The sequence below is a fragment of the Scedosporium apiospermum genome (genome assembly GCF_000732125.1).
Source record: "Scedosporium apiospermum strain IHEM 14462 chromosome Unknown SEQ_SAPIO_0055, whole genome shotgun sequence".
NCBI classification, from domain to species: Eukaryota; Fungi; Ascomycota; class Sordariomycetes; order Microascales; family Microascaceae; genus Scedosporium; species Scedosporium apiospermum.
In genome coordinates, this window is record NW_015971756.1 from 32,179 (window position 1) to 51,071 (window position 18,893).

The window sequence follows — 18,893 nt, forward strand, 5'->3', positions numbered from 1 at the left end:
AAGCCAATCTTGTCCAAACACCCGATTTCCTTTTCAATTTCCCTGAATCACTCAGAGACCGGTCAATAACACATCCAGTATAGACGAAATAGAATATATATGCGGGGTAGCTCATTTTACCTACCAGAACAAGACGGAAACCCAATCTATTCCTTTGCCTTCCAAGACAATCCCCTCTCTGGTATATATAAATCCATAAGAACTCGCTGCGGCAATTGTTCAGCATGGCCCAGTAAGAAGGCAGGCCTCGCAGTTTATATGGAACTCAAAGAATCACTCATGGAGTAGAAATCACTTCTGCGATGGAGAGGTAACCACCAAAAAAAAAAAAAAAAAAAAAAAAAAAAAAAAAATCACGATGAAGGTTTTCGCGATCCTAGCTGTCTTAACCCCAGTTATTCTTGCTGCACCGCTCACGGCTGCAGAGGATCCTGGCTGCACCCGCGAAGCCCTCCTCGAAGCAGCCGATGCCTACGTCACGGCTCAAACAGAGGGTACCCTCGATGCTCTAGCTGATCTCTTAGCCGATGAATGGATCTACTGGGAAGACAACAAAGAGATTGACCCATCAAAAGCCGTTCTTACAACCAAATCCCTCAAGATCGACCACCAACGAAGCATCGCCGATGTCGTAGAGTGCGCATCCTATACCGAGCTCATTTCAGCGGATCCATCCAACCCATACGTCATCGGGACGCAGATTCGGCACGGCTCCGACTTCAAGATTACCAAGATTGATAGTGTTGCCTCGACAAAGAACTCTTGGTTGTTCGACTCGGCTAAGACGCTCGACTATGCTGTTAAGGAGGATTGGTTCGAGATTCCAGAGAGCGATAGGGATGACAGAGATGTAATTAAGGCCGCTGGCGACGCCTACATGGATATTTGGAGCAATGCTACTGCGGCTGCTGCCGTACCGTGGGGTGTGCCGTGCACGAGGTTGGAGGGTTCTGCATATACGGGAAGAGGAACGCCACAGGACTCCTGCGAAGTTGGGCTGCCATCAAATCACAACCAGGCACCCAACTCCAACAGACGATATGTGGTCGATGAGGTGATGGGCTCGGTGAACATTCTTTGCGTATGGGAGCATATGATGAATGCAGCTGATAGTCACGAGTTCAGACTGGAAAAGGGAAAGCTGCGATATGTCCATACCATGACTGTATGTGGCGGTCAAGTGTGCAGGTTGTGAGAGAATTATAATGATCCTGTTGCCTCAATTTCAGCCAGGCATTCAGGCTCGCGATCTTCCCCAGGAAACCAAGTCCTGCAACTGAGAGAGCGTTATCTGGTTATCTAGTTTGAGGGCTGATTAAATACGTCTGTATTTTGGAATCCCATGTACCTAGCGATAATAAAAACTAGCTCACTGGTGGAGATAACATCAATTGATCACTTGCAGCAAATCTGAACCATATGAAGCGGATGCCTCCTTTGACCTTTGGGACTCTTCAAGAGCGAAGCCAAGCCATTCTCTTCTTCATCCTGTACTTAAATAGGCACCAAGGACGATTCATTTGTGGGGTTATTACGGATACCTTGCTCCAAAAACAGGCTGTTCTCTGCTTCAACTATTCCACGGAGGGAAATGTTCCTTCTTCGTTCACCAGGGGTTGGTGATCAAGGCAGCCGCCACCCCAATTACTACCACTGCCAGATTAATGCCCTCTGCACTCTCAATAAGGCCATTTGCACCGTCTACCTCCCCCAACTTCCCAAGCTTTCAGACGTTACCTCGGAACCGGCTATCATAGTAAGGATTTGGACCGCAGAAAAACCGGCAACCCACCTCGCTTTAGCAATGCGCTGAGGCTGCGGATATTATGTATTTATGGGCTAGGGAGGAATATGTTGGCCACTCAATCACAACCAGATCAAGGCCATTCTCGATGAGAGTTGACTTCCTGTCATTGTTAGATACTACTCAGCTGACACGACACACTTCAGGTTAAGCCACAAGAAGGGCGCTTGCAATGGCGCATTGAGGCAATTTGACTTCTAAGTCTCCTGAATTGGAGTGGCGCTTTGATTAGGTAAGCAGTTTCCCAGCCACCTCCCTGCATCTGCGGACTCAGATGGTCCCCTGAGAAGGGTTAACACAACGCTTTTGAAACTCTCCACCAACATCCCACTCTTGGGGGAAATACTGGACAACGCCGTCACTTCAATTGAAACCGCCTCCCTTACAAATGGCCGATTACTGGATACCGGCCTCGGTCGCCGTTATTGCCGTCTTAACTTTCGGCATCCCCTTGTTCCTGGCCGAGTACTTCCCCTGGCAGAGCCTCTGGAAGCAGCGTCATGGCAGGCCTACTGTCACCACGAAGTCATACAAGGGCCGGACGGTACTGATCACCGGCGCAAACGGTGCGTTCGGATCGAGGGCTGCCAAACTCTTCGCTCATCGTGATGTCGAAACTCTTGTCCTCGTTGATGTCAAGGATTGTGGAGGTGTCAAGGAGGAAATCGAGGCAGAGCTGAGTGAGAAAAACAAGCCCAGGCCTAATATTCTCGTATGGCAAGTCGACATGATGTCCTTTGCAGGATGTCAGGAATTGGGAAAGAAGGCACGTGAGCTAGAGAACCTTGATCACGTCTTATTGACGGCAGGTATTCTGTCCTTCAACCGCCGCGAGTCACCTGAGGGTTGGGAAACTTGTGAGTAGTCTTTCTGGCCGCCGTCTCCAATCTCTCCACTGCTTGGAGATGAAGAATGCTAATTTGTAATTCGCCTCGGGATAGCGATACAAGTTAATTTCCTCTCCACCGCTCTCATCGCACTTCTCCTACTTCCGTTGCTCAAATCTTCCCCAACGAATCCGGCCCCTCCTGTCCTGACCTTCGTCACCACCTTCGGTATCTATCCGTCCTCCTTCACCATGTCCGTACCCAAGCGCGGGTCCTACCTCAAGCGTCTCAGCAACAACAAGGACGGCATGGAGCAGGCGCATCAATACGGCCGTTCCAAGGCCCTCCTACTCTACTTCGCCCGCGAGCTCGCAAATCAAACCTCAGCCGCCGCAGGCAACGGCATGCGCAAAGTGACCATCAACAGCGCGGATCCCGGCTCGGCATGGACGCCACTTACGAATCCGAACCAGGCGAAGCTGATTCCGAGGCTGATCATGAACTTCGGAGCAAGAGATCCACAAATCTGCGCGACGGCGTTGGTTAATGGAGTTTCGGCTTCGGCGGAAGGGCATGGGAAAATTATGCAGGATTTTGATACTGCATCGTAAGTTCTGAAATCTACGGTAATTAATTGGATGATCTCGTTCGGTGTTACTGATAGTTGTGCGGCAGATACCCGCCTTTCATGGAAAGGAAGAGTGGCCAAATGGCGCAGCGGCGTGTTTGGGAGGAGACGCGAAGCGAGTTTGAAGCTAAAGTCCCGGAGGTGAAAGCGGTGTATGAGATGTTGGAGAAGTGAACAAAGGCACAGCTGTGGCCGGTTTTACCCGATGACTACCCTGCCTGCGATATCGGCAGTGTATAAACATTCCCGCATTCTTCCTTTCGACACGTGTCGCTATAATTCTAATACAAATGGTAGTAATATTTCCCCCTCTGAACAGATTGACCACCAGCCTAGTACTCAAATCTCACGCTGTACAAGTTGAACGCTGTGCTACTATTAGTCGTAATGGACATTTTGGCACGACCTGGGCTGAAGCTGCCTCTGGAGATTCTTCAACTTATCATCGAGTCCCTAGTTCTAGGAAATCCAGGTACAATCCTGCCGCCGTCTGACGAGACAACCAAAGCACTCCTGGCCTGGACCCGGGTCTGTCGCGCGACTCACCAAATAACGTCCACGCTCCTGTGGCGCCATTGCTCATATATTGACTCACCGGAAAGGCTGGATGACTATTACCATGCGTTGATGCACTTATCACCGGATGATGCCCGTCGTCCAACGAACCTTTTTCTGGGTTTATACTGCGAATTAAGATACCCTGATGCTCATTCCGTCAGCCTCGATGCTTGGCCATGTTGGTTAAGGGGACTGGCACTTCCAGGAGGTCAAACCGATGATGAGATTGTTTGGGCAGTTGGAAACTTGCTCAGGGACCTTGCGTCGACCCTCAGGCGACTGGTGATCGAGATGCCACTGGAACAATTGAAGTGTCGTGAAGACATCGAGGAAGATGCCCGGGAGGACATGCTCTATTCATTGAGGCATGCATTCGCGGCTCTCGTCCATTTAGAGGAGTTTGTGAGTTGCAATGACCACTTCTCGTTTTCGACCCGGCGGGAAGTAGGGGAGACCGAGGTGTGGGCGACGTGTTGGCCAAAGCTACGGCGCCTGGCACTTCACAGCCCAGAACTGAGTGCGAGTTCAGAGATCTGGGGTCAGATGGTGCGGCTACCCAGGCTCGAGTTGGTGGTGTTTTCGTGCGACGACTCATTTGACGTCTTTACTGGGGCCGACATTAAGCAAGAATTGTTGCACGCTCTTGATGCGAATAATGCGGCGACGGGAGGCGTTCAAGTCCAGGGCGGGCGGAGGAAAATTCACCTAGTGATTGTGGATTGCTTTTGCTATGGGTATCAGGACCCGCACCCAACGACGACAGAGCCCGTGTCGACCTTCTTGATGTGACACGGACATGAGACACTGCTCAGATCTGGACAGGGATCCGGGCAGGAGACAGACCCATCGATGTCACGTTATCCTGGCTTAAACAGAATGCATTAAATGGCACGCTATGGGATGCTGCCTCTCAGCATCTCGTCGACTAGTACATCGACTCCGTCCTAATCAATGGGATTAAAGAAATTGAGCTGATCAACCCATATATCAGCACAAGTCCTTGAAAATATGCTCGCTACCTCGGGGTTGAAAGTTGTCCATGAAGGAATTTTCTCACCCTTCCATCTACCATCGAAGCCTTTGGTACGAAGTATAATCGGACGAGTTGCCTCTGCATTGAAATCGCCATTTTTAACGTGGATGACGCAAGACCATGCTCTTGGCAATCAATGAAGTTGAAAAGCGACAGGGTATCTCACAACTTCAAGCAAACCCTAAACCGCTTCCACGGTCAATACAACACGCAGCCCTCTATTCTATCTTAAGTATGTCATGTCCCAAGCTCTACAGTTACAAAGAATCGGGGAATTCATACAAAGTTCGCCTCCTCGCTGCGATCCTGAATATCGACCTCGAAATTGCCGAAGTTGACTTCCTGAACGATGAGCAACACTCGCCTCATTTCCTCGCGATAAATCCACGCGGGGAAGTTCCCACTCTTGTGGACGAGGGCAAGACCTTCGCCGATTCGTCATCTATCCTTGTTTGGCTTGCCGGCAAATACGGCGAAAATCAACAGCCCGGGCCCTCAACATATTGGTCCACGGATCTCGCGGAGCAGGCGGCAATTATCAATTGGCTGGCATTTGCTAATAGCTGGATTCAATACGGTGTCTTCACAGCTCGTGCAATCCTCTCATTTGGCGGACCGTATAATGGACTGGGGACGGCGAGCACGGAGCAGACACTGAAGGAAGCAATTGTGCGGAGCCACAAGTCGCTTGACATTCTGGACCAGCATTTGGACTCAAATGAATGGTTGGCAAACGGCCGCCCAACAATTGCAGATCTGAGCGTGTTTGTCTACGTTGCTCTTGCACCCATGGGAGACATCGACCTATCACCCAACAAGAATATTGTGGGATGGATTCGGCGGGTGCGGGCCCTACCTGGATTTATTCCTATCGAGGGTTTGGATGATCCCTTGTATCGTCGTCGCTGAAGGGCGGACACATTTATTGGGAGGATTGGTAGCCAGCTTGCAAGGGGAAATGTGAGGACACTGCATCACGGCACGATGAACGTTATGTATACGTCACTCCATATCGAAGTGATTACGGTGGCATCTCCATATGTATGGAAGGCTTTTATTATTGCCAGCCCCCTCCAACAGACGATGGATTTTATGGACGTTCACAATACCATGGGATAATTTCTGACGATACAAGACGCAAAAGATTTAGAAAAGGTAAGATCTCGTCTCATCTTCCGTGATGTAGGTCTTATGAGTTTGAAATGTGCTAGAGTTAATAATATACCATATGGCCGTTTCGAGTGGTCCATGACGACATGGAAGGACTGGGCAGGAAAGAATGACTAGACTCTCATGCTTTCCAAATGACGCTACCAGACATGCAGTGAAGGCGCCATCACACCTACCTTAGTTGGAGTTCTAAGACAGTCTCCGCTTCCCTCACCTGCTTAGAGGGACCACTACTGTGTCATAAGCGTATAAAATCGGTGTGATTGTGGACATGGATTTCCAGGACCCCGGATTATGACGGTGTTTCTACCCATCAGGGAACGAGTAGATTTAGCCGTTGATCTCGTCAATTATGCGTCGCTAGTGACCTCGAGGTTGGACCAAGAAGATTCTACTGTTAAAACTTACAAGATTCCGCTGGCTTTGCTCTCAAACTACCCATGATTTCCCTAAATAGTGTCAATATAATTATGGTCTCTTGTTAGTGTTGTCACCAAACACCCGGTTAGGATGGCACTGAGTTTTGCTTCCCAATGCTTATAGTGAAAAGAACTCCCGTACTCACTCCAATACCCTGAACTATCCTCATGCTGCCTCAGTAACCCACATTGCGTGAAGAGGGAGCCACACACTGCTGATATTAAGTTCACACATGTAGTATTAGCCTGGAGGACTGTCATTTTGAGTGTATGTTAGTTTCTCTTTCTATTCATATAAAAAGAGGAGGACACGTTCTAGTTAATATGCAGGAAAGGGCATTCTTCCGCAAGAAGTATACACAATATCCCACGTCTTATTAGTGAAGAGTGAAGGGTGATCTCATGCAAACCCTTCCTACAATCTTTCTCATGGGCAGCCGGGTAAACGTTGGACTGCCCTGATCTAGGAATAGGGTCGCGATTTATTAGAATGGGGCAAATACTGGTGGTGAATCCATGACCACAAGCAAGCACTCCCCTCGCCCGGCGAGGTGTCGCCCACACCCTAAAATATATTGAACTACATATAACACGGGAGCAATCGAACTCGGGCGGGCGGCACTGGCCGGAGAATTTACCCCGCAAAGTCGGAGACTTTTGCCATTGTCGGCACTGGCTCTGTACCGGTCGCTGCTCCCACGCTTCATGATCAACTGAATTCCAACACCAATTTACCGATTCAGCCTAAATTTACCACATGATCTAGAAGGCATCCCTTCCTGGAAGACACCCTTGAGATGTCGGTCTAGCGGCGAATTCTATTATTGATGTCACAATGAGTAAGAACCATCCAACGGATGCCTCAATATCCCGGGCTATTAGCACGGTTAGCCTAAGATTGGGCCACCAACTAGCTGCGTGAATGAGAATGTATAAGGAGGGTAGATGGCCAAGCCAACCCTGGGAAGGGAACATTGGATTTCAGCAGATGAAACCACTTTCGAAAATCTTGCATCGAACTCCAAGTACCATGGTTCAGCTCTCGCTCCTTTACGCTCTCTCCCTCGCCACTGGGGTGCTCGCCGCACCAAGTGAGCTTCAACCACGGCCGCAACCACAGCCACGCACTCCCGAGACGAAGGCAGCCAGTTCCCTCGAAGCACGGCAAGGCTACTACTTCCAAAATTGGTCTGAGGGTGGAAGCAACATCCGATGCATCAATGGAGCTGGGGGCTCTTACACGGCCGACTGGAGTAGTAAAGGTGGATTTGTGTGCGGGAAAGGATGGAATGGGGGTGGTGCGAGGTAAGGAAATGAATTGAGAGAACGGGCCTGGGGTCTTTCCATCAATGATGTTTTGATGCTGACGGTAATACTGTCCGCATAGGACGATTACCTACACTGGGACGTATAATGCCACGGGGCCGGGCTACCTCGCGGTGTACGGCTGGACTAGAAATCCCTTGATCGAGTATTACATTATCGAAGCCCATGCCGACCTGGCGCCAAATGAGCCATGGACTTCCAAAGGAAACTTCACATTTGAGGAGGGCACATATGAAGTTTTCACGAGTACTCGAGTTCAGAAACCGTCCATCGAAGGGACAAGGACATTCGAGCAGTATTGGTCTGTCCGCCAGGAGCAGCGCGTTGGAGGCACTGTTACTACTGGCAGGCATTTTGAGGAATGGGCTAAGCTCGGAATGAGGTTGGGCAATCATGACTATGTGGTTATGGCTACGGAAGGTTACACTGCCACCGGGGGCCCTGGAAGCAGCGGCTCTGCGAGCATCACTCTTCAGTAGATAAAAGAGCGCCTACCGCATTGTAAATTGGCGGGGCGATTCTTCGCCATTTACCCCATGTACGATGGAAATCGGTCTCTTTCACTGGGCTCGTCCTCGGAGCCTTGAAACACTTTCTATAGTGTGAATTTTCAATTTATTGGGCCATCTCTGCCAAAAAGTTCAGCCAGTAAAGCGAACAGCACAGACGATTCGTATAGTGACGCATTTCGTAAGGATTCGTCAGATTTTGAATAGATATTTTCTCAGGGGTTTCAAGAACTGGACTCATATTGTCTGGGGTTTACCGAGGACTAGCTCCACAACTTCGATGAAAAGCTTCATTAACAAAGGTAGTTCAACGTCTTACTTTCCCACCACACCTTCCGTATTGGGCGAATCCTTCCATCTTGTGGGCCATTATGAGCCCCAGTAACGGTGGCCGTCGACGTCCCTTTGTCCCTAATCCTACCTAGGTGGTTCTTCAGGATTGGTGGTAGTCTGTGTCTCCATAAAACAGAACTGAGTATCGTGCAGCTCAACAATGACCAACCTGGGTAGCATGATGTACTGATCTACTGATCAAGTTGTCAAGCTTGATCCATAGCTAGTGAATTTATATTCGGATCGCTCATCCAGTCCCGGTAATCCCGGCCCATCAAAGATTCCGGTCGAGCCTTTCGCGGCATACGGTGGCTTCAAAGACAACGGCCTTTAGCTCTAGCAGCCCCAGAAATAAATAACCTAGCGGGAATTCTATAACGTGGAATGAGCTATAACATATGATATTTCTATGTTTTTCTTCAAATGTGATCTTGAGATCTTACCCCTTCAGTCTTGGTGATCGCGGTGTACAAATGGCACAAAGGCGAGGAAAGCACCATTTTCTACGAGGAATGGACGTGATATAGTTCGAAACATCATGAACATGTGGCCTCGCGCATGTTGCAGAAGCTTGCTTATGATACCTAAGACATTCATTCCATTGTTCGCTACGAAATAAAACTCGCTGTCTATCATATAATCCAACAGACGAAAAAAAAAACTGTATAGAAGGCCTCCATGAATAAAAGTGGCCGGTTCTACTTTCTAGTACCCTGCTTTTTCTTACCACTGCTCATGGAGTCCATAATCGCAGCTCCGATGGCAGCCGTGGCGACTTTCGTCCCTTTCGCGCCAAGCCAGGGCCCCGGATCTCGACGGGCCTTGTATGCAGCGGTCGCCCCAGCTTGCAAAGCGGCAGCGGCGATTGACTGCCATGGCAGATCAAGCTTCGCAGCCTTCGCCCGCACGTCTTTCAGAGGCTGGGTCGCACTTCGTGATGGTCGTGCTGCCTCGGAATTTGATTTAGGCGCAGACTTCGATCTCCTGTCGCGTTCTCGCGATATGTTTCGGCGGAAGCGAACGTCTTCTTCGTCCCCTCTCCCCCTCTCTGCTGAGCGGGCACGGCGAGGATACCTATCATCTCTCCGGTCCCTTTCGTCCCTTCTGTCCCTGCTCCTCTGTCGCCTAGTACTATCAAGAGGCCGGTGAGGCCGATCGCGATTATATTTGTCAGGTCTTGGACTCCGTTGCCTCTGCGGATCTCTTGGGCGTTGGTCGGAGTAGGGTGAGTGTTGTTCGGGCTCTCGCATACGACTCTTGGGTCTTCGGCGGTTCGGCGGAACTACACCTTCGAGATCGTCTAAATTTCGTTGGTCCGGAAGCCGGTCAACCTTAGAGATTCGACGGTGTCCCACTTTATGATAGCGATCCCGGTCGGGACTACGGTCTGACTGCTTCACCTGTCCTCGATCCCGGGGTTTAGGAAGGGCCGGGTCTCTTCGTGTCCGATGAAAGTCTGCTGATTTTTGTCGGCGGGGGGATGATGCTAGTGTGCGGGGTGGGCGGTCTCCATCCGGGGATGGCTGATGATCATAGAAGCTTGGAGGGTGACTATGAGTATGCATATGCGTTCGATATTCGCGAGGTCGCGTCTGCTCTGCGTCGTATTCGTGGGTCCCATCGCCAGAGAACCTCGGGGATCTCGGTTCCCTTGGCCTGCCTCTAGGCGGTTCTTGCCGACGTTTGAAAAGGGGCATTATAATGATGATGGCAATTGTAATCTGCTCAATAGAGTAGGTGAGGGAAGGAAATGTAAATATTGTGAGAAAAAAATTGGTATCTCGGAAATAGAGCAACTTTATTTTTTGGGGGAATGACGAATAATTTCTAAAGGGAAACGGTACTGGATACTGGTTTGAGATATTGGTCACCTTTATGCTGGCATGCGGAATCCTTTGTTTTCTGTCGTGGTGGGAGGACTCCGATCGAGGGTTCCAGCATCAAGGGTGGCTCGGATTTGCCACTCATCCAGGAACCATGCTTATTGGAGTGGGCGTGGTGGCCTGGACACCAATGATGTCTAAGGCAGGGTCACGCGCATTTCGTGGTCCCCGAACCTGACGACCACACACGGCATGGCACAGTCTCGTGTTTTCAGCGAGGGCTTTGTCAGGACCATGCGATCCGATCAGTTGTGTTTCGTACTCTGGCGGTTCCATTCATTTATAAGGGACATCCTCCCTTCACTTTCAGTACGTGACCCAGCCCTTCTAAGACTCGTTTCGTGTCTTGTGTGTCCTGGTCAGATCAATTCTGCAATTAGAGAGTGTCGGGATGTTGGAGGCATCGCTGGGACCTTCTAAAGCGAGTGACCAATAACCGGTGCCGATATGCAGCTTGTGTCGTCACTTCACAACGAATGAGTGTCGGTTTTGATGTCAAAGCATCGTGTCGCACCTCCCGACCAATGATCGACTCGTGGAAATGGCATCACGATCTATGCACAAACATGGTGCAGTAACGTGAACGAAAATGCTCTGGATGACAACATGAGATGTCCACACGCGACGCCAGCACGAAAAGACTCGAGATCGGTTTGTTTAATCCTAAGATTAGTTTGTATCTAGACTATTACAATCACGAGCTATCATAGTGAAGTCAAGCTAAGGTGCAGTGAACCTCCTGGCATGTTATGAGTGGCGGTCGTTGAGGTGGGCTGGTCATTAATCGAGAAGTGGCAGCCACTCGAGAAAGCCTCAATCCAACGCCCGTGCTGAGTGCAGGACAGCGATTGGTTACCAGCTAAACAAATCGGGCGACAGCGACAATTAGCCAACACTGAGGAGCCAATTACGCCCCAAAATCTATCGTCTTCTCACTGCGTTTCTCCAGGCACGTCTTCTCTAATGATAGTTTCGCCGGAAGTTCATTCCCCATGTTGCCTCTTATATTGAATTTCTTGAGATACCCGGTTTCATCGGGCTGTCAAGTCTAGATTCTCCCTCGCGCCAGGGATAGCTGCAGCAGCACTTCAGCAAATCGGCAGCACCCTAATCACCACATAAGATCGCATGCCGCTTGCATGTCCAAAGACGGTACAGGTATATCGAGAGGGCGAAGAGTTTATTGCGTCCGTTTCCTAATCTCCACAAAATATACACAATCGTATAATCCCATACGAAGCTTGAATCCGGGAATGCGCTCAAGGTGGAGAACATTTGATTGTGATGGTGTGGGACATCCCCCACTGAACCGAACGAATGCTGAAGTTCCATGATGAAAGGAAATTATGGGAAGAGGGCACCACGAATAAATTCGACGTCTGCCAGAGTTTGCACGAGGTTTGCGGCAGCTTCCGGAGAGAATTGTTATAGTTAGAGCTGCACTACTCAGTCTCCGCACCGTCGCTGGCGGGCCTGATTAGCGGTACGGCATGGACTCAATACATCAATTATGGGTAGTCGAGTCGCCACATCGAGTCTTTCAGCTCTTGGTCTCGGGCCGTGGCCGGGTAGTGGCTTTAGTCGGCGTATTGTAGGGTTTCCTCAAAAACTGTCGGTGTTCAGTTTTGGGAGGCTGACCTGGATAAAGAACAAGCCCAGGCCACCCAAGCCCTACCTAATGTGAGCGCTGCTCAAGTCGTGGAGTGAAGGGGGAAAAGTTCAATTAGAGCTATTCCCTAACAAGACGCCTTCTAGGTCGTAGGGGCTCGTTTGGGATGTAAAGACAAGTGTCTTGACCCAAACCTATCGAATTGGACCTGGCAACATCAATGCGTCGATGAAGTAATTGACCTTGCTACAGGCCGATACCAGATGGTCTACCTCTCCGGAAACGAGGGCGACCCGCACGAATGGTTGAAAGACCGGTTTCCCTTCGACATTAGTCTTGGGAGGATGGTTAGACACATGCAGACGACTCTGGAACACCGATTGATGGCCGCTGTTACTGCGACGATCATGGGACATCGATGTTGAGCTTTGTGTCAGGCGATATGCTTAGCATTTCAAAACGGGGAAGCCTTACCTTATCCGCGCACCCTGTCGGAGAGGGAAAGGTGAAGGAAACAACGCTGAGGATTATTAAAGGGAGTGGCTATGGCTGTTGATGCCATCCAGGGCGACAGTCCTATTGTCAGAGTTGTTCTTTGCTTAGCATGGAATTATAACCTGGAGAGGTTCGAACGTCCCAACGCTGGAGCGCCCCGTCCCCCTTCCCTACATGGAGAAAGCAGTTGGCACGTTTTATCCGAGAGACTATTAGCAAAGGTGTTCTTGTGGTGACGGGGTCGGGAAATATTAATGGAGTAAGTTGTAATATCAGATCTAGTCAAACGGGGTCTAACTGCACTTTGCGAACACAGGTTGATCGTTGGCCGGCTCTATTTGGGGCGGCGCCGGAGGACGTCGAGGTCGATAGGCAGGCTGATTGGGAGCATACACTAGAGCTGCTGGTAGTTAGAGCTCTACACCCGGTCACGATGAGGCGCTGGTGGAAGTAGGCTAGGGATACCAAGAAGCTCCCGCGCACATATGTGCCGGGCGAAGGTTGCTTAGGCACCAATGGTAATAAGACGACATGGGACAGTTATCCCGGCGGAACATACAGGCGGGATATAGGAACTTCGATCGGTAAGACAGCTTAGACCTCCTTTTCAGGGCTAGTACGTATTATCTGACCCTGGAATTTGTGAATGAACAGCGACGGCGAATACCTCAGGCCTTGCCGCCTACTCTATAAAACTTTATCAACTCGGATGCCTGCCCGTAAGTCACCACGGCAACGCCCCAGACATGACCGTAGCAGGTTTAAAGAGCTGCGTCATCAACATGGGGTGGAATCGACCGCTCCTGTACCCCTTGAAGCTGCCCATGGAGCCTGATCGGCTTGGAATATGGAATGGAGTGTTGTTGAGAGAAGCAACGAAAGAGCCTATGTGCCCTATAGACCTTGGAACGGCTTTGAACTAGTTCAGGAATCGACGTCAAGAAACAGGCGTTGCGGGCGAACGGTGCTGGCTGCCTAGGGCGGCTTCACCGGTGGCGGTGGCGTCGAGACCACACTAGAGCCAGGACTAGGCATACCAGGAAACCTATGCACGCCCGAAACAGTGGACACCTGCACTAGAGCCATCATGTGCGAAGCTCCGATGTATCACGGCTGTGTCAATGGAGAGTGCGTTTGCCTCAAGCCGAGTTCTCCGTCAGATCTTGGGCAGGCTCAACCAATGGGCGACCCCTCGTGCACGCCAGAAACAGTCAATAATTGCGTCTTCTTACCCTGTGAACCTCCCAGCACCCGCAGCTGCACCCGGGGGGAATGCGCCTACCTGATAGAAACCATTTCACCCGACCCGGAGAAGCCTTAACCGCCGCAAATTCCGTCATGCACCGAGCAAACAATGGGAGAATGCGATCCCGTCCCGTCCCGTGCCCACCGCCCGGGACTCGCTCGTGTATCCTCGGGAAGTGCGCTTGCTTCACGGGAATCACTCCACCTGGCCCAGAAGATCCTCAGCTGGCAGAAATTCCATCGTGTACCTATCAAACCACGGAAACCTGCAAAGACCTCCCACCTCCGTCACCCGGGACCTAGGACTGCATCCAGGAAAAGTGTGTTTGCCTGACGGAAATCACTCAACCCAACCCCGAGAGCCCTCAACCGTCCGAAGCACCACCATGCGTCGGGAAGCCTATCGAAATTTGCAATAGCTTAGACTAGCCATAGACTGTCAGACACATGTAGGCTTTTTCGGACATGAGATTGATGTTCCTTTTGCAAAACCCCAAGGGCTCTATGTAACTATAGGAGGCTGTGGACTGTGGAGGACTACGAGGAACGTCACTAGAAACAGTTTAGTTAAGGAAAGTCGGTTTGGACGTGGAAATGGCAGATACTTAATTTCTTATCTCCTGCCATTTAGCTTTAGTGGAAAGTAGTAGAATCCTAGAATGCCGATTGGAATTTCAGTTTAACCATCTAGACTGTACATGCTTATTTCTCTACACGAGGCTAGCTTCCAAAAGAGCTCGTCTAACGGCGATATGGCTGTCTAGATTCGGGTTTCCCGGTACATTCCGTGAGAGGTAGCGCTTGGCGATGGCAAACACCGAAGCCAGGACGGGAGTATTCAAAAGCGGATCGAGCTTCGTTGTATATTTTAAGCGACGTAGGATACTAATGACCCCGAAAGGGCGCTGGAGGTTATGAAACGCTCTTCTGGATTTCAGGAAATCGAAACGGTTTTCATAGCCGTATTTGTTGTGTTTCAGCTGGACTGCGATCCTTGATCCAGCCAACACGAATATAGTGCATTGGTTGGCTCTAATTTCTTTCTACTTCGGGGATTAGACCTGTGCTAGAGCCGTATTAGGATGCCGTTCCTCTTGGAAGAGCTGTGCCGTTTCGGGTTTCGAGACTCCCGAGTCTCGACCCACATCCACCACGGATCATCTCACCCTGGCTTAATCGCTTTCATTCGGTCGGTTGGGTCGTGGGGTCTGGATCGAGACACTTCTACGTCTGTGATTATTCCGCTCGGTGATGTGGCTGGACAAGGATCAAACAATGAGGCAGTGTTGAGCCCGGCCATGGAAGGAAGCCCCTGCCGAAGTAGTTGCTATCCCATTCTCGTGTCACACTCCTCCGGCAGCCTAAATCGGCATTCACTCGGGTCAAGGGATATCGTGTAGTCGCTTCCAGGTACGAATGTGCTGCACACTTAGCCACCACTTTTCGATGGATTGAATACGCCACTCTTTGGATGTCAGTTGTTGATGTGGAGAGAAGCAGTGAATAAATGATGGTACTTGATGAATAAAGTATCAATCGATGATTTATGTAAGTCGTTGAAGTCATTTGAGACCCTAGTTCGTCGCCAATTGGCAGCAGCTTTGGACGTTTGGAGCCACTAGAGTAGTGTCGAATCCATCATGTCCAATCCATTTAGGCTTGTATCTCTTACGTAATCATGGCCTATTGGTCCAATATCGAGAAGTCTCATCCGAGCCCTGCTAAAGGTTGGTCTTGTTGCGGCTCTTCAGAGAAGTGCTTTTTTCGGAGGATTAGCCTTGTCACAAGTGAGATCAAATTCTCGAAAGAAATTCCTTCTAAATGGAGATCACAAAGTCGACGTCACTGATCAACCCTCCTCAAGCAAGCTGACGTGGGTCCGGCGCCCTTCGATCCCCGAATCCCTCGACCGCTAGCCAGAAGCGGGTAAGAGCCACCAAAACAGGTTAGGATTTCTGGGGTAGGTTATCCACCTTGCCACCCAGCTTCTCTTGACTTGATTCGTCAGATCCTCTGGTCCTGGCCAATGACAGGCCCGAGAACATCAGCTTTTGCGGCTTTCCTTCGGCACTCCTTCCATGTGAAATGTCTTCCCCACACTCCCAACTTCTGCATTGAAATTCTCGCTTAAACTACCCATTACCCCGGATCAACTCTTTTCATCCAGATTCCAGCACGCTAGGAGACCAGTAAAACAACCAGGGCAGAAGACTAGCAAGGCGAGATGTCCGACAACCAAGAGTTTTTTCATTGCCCCGTGTGCTCCAAGCGGTACAAGCGACGGGAGCACATGCAACGCCATTGGGCTTCTCACAACGCATCCCGCCCGCACCGTTGCGCCCAGTGTAGCCGTGCCTTCCAGAGGCTTGACGTGCTGAAGCGCCACGCCCGGACATGTGAGGCCAGGGCACTAGGCTTGATAGCGCCCTCTGGGAGGAGGCGAGCCTGCGATCTCTGTGTCCGCCAGAAGAAAGCATGCAGCGCCAGCCAGCCGTGTCAGAACTGCGAAAGGTTATCCGTACCTTGCTGCTATTCCTTCAATGTCAATCAGGAAAACAAGAGACCGAGCACGTCCCAGGAGAGCGTCGCCGCAGGAAGCGACTCGAGTGAGGCCCAGACATTACCGACGACGGAAGACATCAACCCGATTGTTGAGACTGTCGAAACCGTTGAGGAGCTTGCGGTGAATGAAGCAGATTTTAATGCTGTCATCCTGGCAGACCCGCTGGAAGCGGGCATCTGGGATGCACCCGATACTAGTGGCAGCTGGCTGGATTACTTGAACTTCATGCCAGCTAGATCACTCTTGGATGTTTCAACCAACCGGCAACAGCTTGTGACCACGCGGAAGGATAATCCTCGGTACTCCTTCAGATTTTTGGACAACTTCACCAGACGAACAGGCTTGCTAGAGTCTTTCGAATGCGGAACCCCGGCGTTGAGGGAACGGACGGTAACATCCTTTCTCCAACAGCAAGTCGGAAGTAATGTGATACTTCGTCACTTAGCCGGCTCCCATAGCGGACCTTCGGCGGATGTGGCGGATGACCTCGCCGCGGCCTTAGCAGACAGCAGCACCATTCCGACATCGATCACAGGCCCGGTTACTTTCGTTCAAAATCCATGGCTCCACGACCCTCTGATGATCAAGATTCATCAGATTATCGTCATTGCAAAGGAAGTGGTCACAATGAAGCCGCGTAACAGCGCCGTAACAGTTGAATGGTCTCCCTTGCTGGAGCAAAAATGCATCGAGTTCTTCTCCCAAGAAAATGTGCGCAAATTCCTCACCCTTTACTGGACGATCTGGCATCCAAACGTCAACCTGATCCATCGACCGACATTTGACCCGGCCACCGCCAACCCAACTTTACTCGCCGCCATGGCGGTAATGGGTGAGTTTGTATTCCTCCAAGAAAGGTAAATGGGTGGTGGAGCTAACGTCCTGGTAGGAGCATCTATGTCTCCAAATCCTGCCGATAGAGACAATGCAAAGTTATGGTTCAATTGCGTTGAGGAGATGGTATTCACCGATGATGACCTTTGCTCGGAGCCTCTATACACACTAGACACTGGTGTTTTGATCCCTGCCACCCAGAAGCGCAAGGTCCAAGCTCTCCAGGCTGCTTATATCGTCTGCCTCTATCAAAATTGGGAAGGCACGGATGCCAGCAAGAGGAGAATTCGTCGATACCGGTTTAGTACTGTTGTCTCGGTAAGATCTTATCTCTCGCCCTTGGAATCGAACTTCTTCACTGACGACAATCGTTAAGGTCGCTCGGGATATTGGTCTTGGATCTGCAAGGCACACGGATTGCCGAAGGCCTGTTGGATACGAGTTCGAATGGAAATCGTTCGCTGTGAAAGAAGAATTGATCAGGTAAGATTATTGGAAGCCGACGTTACCTCGAGTGGTATAACGTTTGTTGACATAAGAAAGGACTTTTCTCTGGATCTTCCTCCTCGACCATGCTTTCGTCACCTTCAACAATCTTCCGCCACGGTTGGTCATCAAGGAGATGAAGATTCACATGGCAAGACCAGAGGCTTGCTTCCAAGCTGCGACTGCGGAGGAGTGTCTTGAAGAGCTTCAGAAATGGAGTGCCCACTCAGCCCTACTGCCCGTCCTAACCCTGCACGAGGCTGTGGAGATGGTTTGCAAAGGTGGAATGCACGAAGGGATGCACGAGACCCTTGCCCACCTCGGCGCGCTGAACTTGTTTGCGGTCATATCAGGTAAGGCTTTTTCCTCGAGGATTCTCAGGGTTTTTGCTTGTGCTAATGAGGCAAAAAAAATCTTAAGCCGTTCACTCTCTCGTTTTCCAGCATCAAAATTCGTTTGCTGAAGATGGGCACCTAGTTGCAATCCGCCACGCTCTAAAGAACTGGAAGCCCGCCTGGGACTTTTATACCAGCAAGCTCTCCGGGGGTCCCCCACACAATATGATCAGCGGAGATGCGCTCACACCGGAGAACGCGTGGAGACGAATCGGATTCTATCGGCACGCCCAAGAATACTGGCTGCTTGCCAGCGTCATCATTGACCGACTCACGAGCCCCGACCAGGCGTGGCGCAACGAGAGTCCCTCGGACAGCGACCAGGCGCAACAGCCAAATCTCAGGGAAGCCACACCGCCGGATCCAATCCTGAGCAGGTATGACCAGACAAGCATGCGCCAGGTCAACGATCTGATAGCGGACTTTCAAAAATTCCAAATCATTTCTGAGGAAGACTGAAGGTTCATTAACTATCTTCTTTCTATGTTCACCTCCCAATTATGTACTATTTTTTTGTTCTCTCAAGCCCGTTTTGCCTCGATCTACGAGATATATGAGCTTTATGAATCTAACTCTGGGGATTGGGAAGTTATGTGCTCGGACAGTCTCGCCCCTGTTCTCAATTCCTAGTCTTGTATTATATTATTTCTATAAAGTAATTCCAAAGAAAGAGACGTGTTCAAACAGACGAGACCCATCCTTGTCGGAAATTGCCGAGCCAAGGAAACATGAGTGATCAGTCGTGGTGAACGGAGGCGGAAGACGACGTGGGCATG

General features: G+C 50.4%; 4 protein-coding genes and 1 pseudogene across 4 annotated transcripts; all 5 read left to right on the forward strand.

The window, feature by feature from the left end:
- Positions 1-358: 358 nt before the first annotated feature.
- On the forward strand, positions 359-1,280 carry SAPIO_CDS1223 (Uncharacterized protein; the record flags this gene model as incomplete). Its single annotated transcript, XM_016784544.1, has 2 exons — positions 359-1,165; positions 1,230-1,280. The coding sequence occupies 2 exons, from the start codon at positions 359-361 to the stop codon at positions 1,278-1,280; spliced, it is 858 nt and encodes a 285-aa protein (XP_016645660.1).
- Positions 1,281-2,192: 912 nt separating this feature from the next.
- SAPIO_CDS1224 (uncharacterized protein) lies at positions 2,193-3,433 on the forward strand (the record flags this gene model as incomplete). Its single annotated transcript, XM_016784545.1, has 3 exons — positions 2,193-2,661; positions 2,746-3,238; positions 3,307-3,433. 3 exons carry the CDS (start codon positions 2,193-2,195, stop codon positions 3,431-3,433), a joined length of 1,089 nt encoding a protein of 362 aa, XP_016645661.1.
- Positions 3,434-5,084: 1,651 nt separating this feature from the next.
- SAPIO_CDS1225 lies at positions 5,085-5,759 on the forward strand (annotated as a pseudogene; the record flags this gene model as incomplete).
- Positions 5,760-7,469: 1,710 nt separating this feature from the next.
- Positions 7,470-8,244, forward strand: SAPIO_CDS1226 (Endo-1,4-beta-xylanase B; the record flags this gene model as incomplete). Its single annotated transcript, XM_016784546.1, has 2 exons — positions 7,470-7,744; positions 7,827-8,244. The coding sequence occupies 2 exons, from the start codon at positions 7,470-7,472 to the stop codon at positions 8,242-8,244; spliced, it is 693 nt and encodes a 230-aa protein (XP_016645662.1).
- A 7,819-nt stretch (positions 8,245-16,063) lies between these two features.
- On the forward strand, positions 16,064-18,576 carry SAPIO_CDS1227 (Zinc finger, C2H2 type domain containing protein; the record flags this gene model as incomplete). The annotated part of the gene is made up of 5 exons (XM_016784547.1): positions 16,064-17,234; positions 17,292-17,554; positions 17,613-17,719; positions 17,780-18,075; positions 18,143-18,576. The coding sequence occupies 5 exons, from the start codon at positions 16,064-16,066 to the stop codon at positions 18,574-18,576; spliced, it is 2,271 nt and encodes a 756-aa protein (XP_016645663.1).
- Positions 18,577-18,893: the final 317 nt, after the last annotated feature.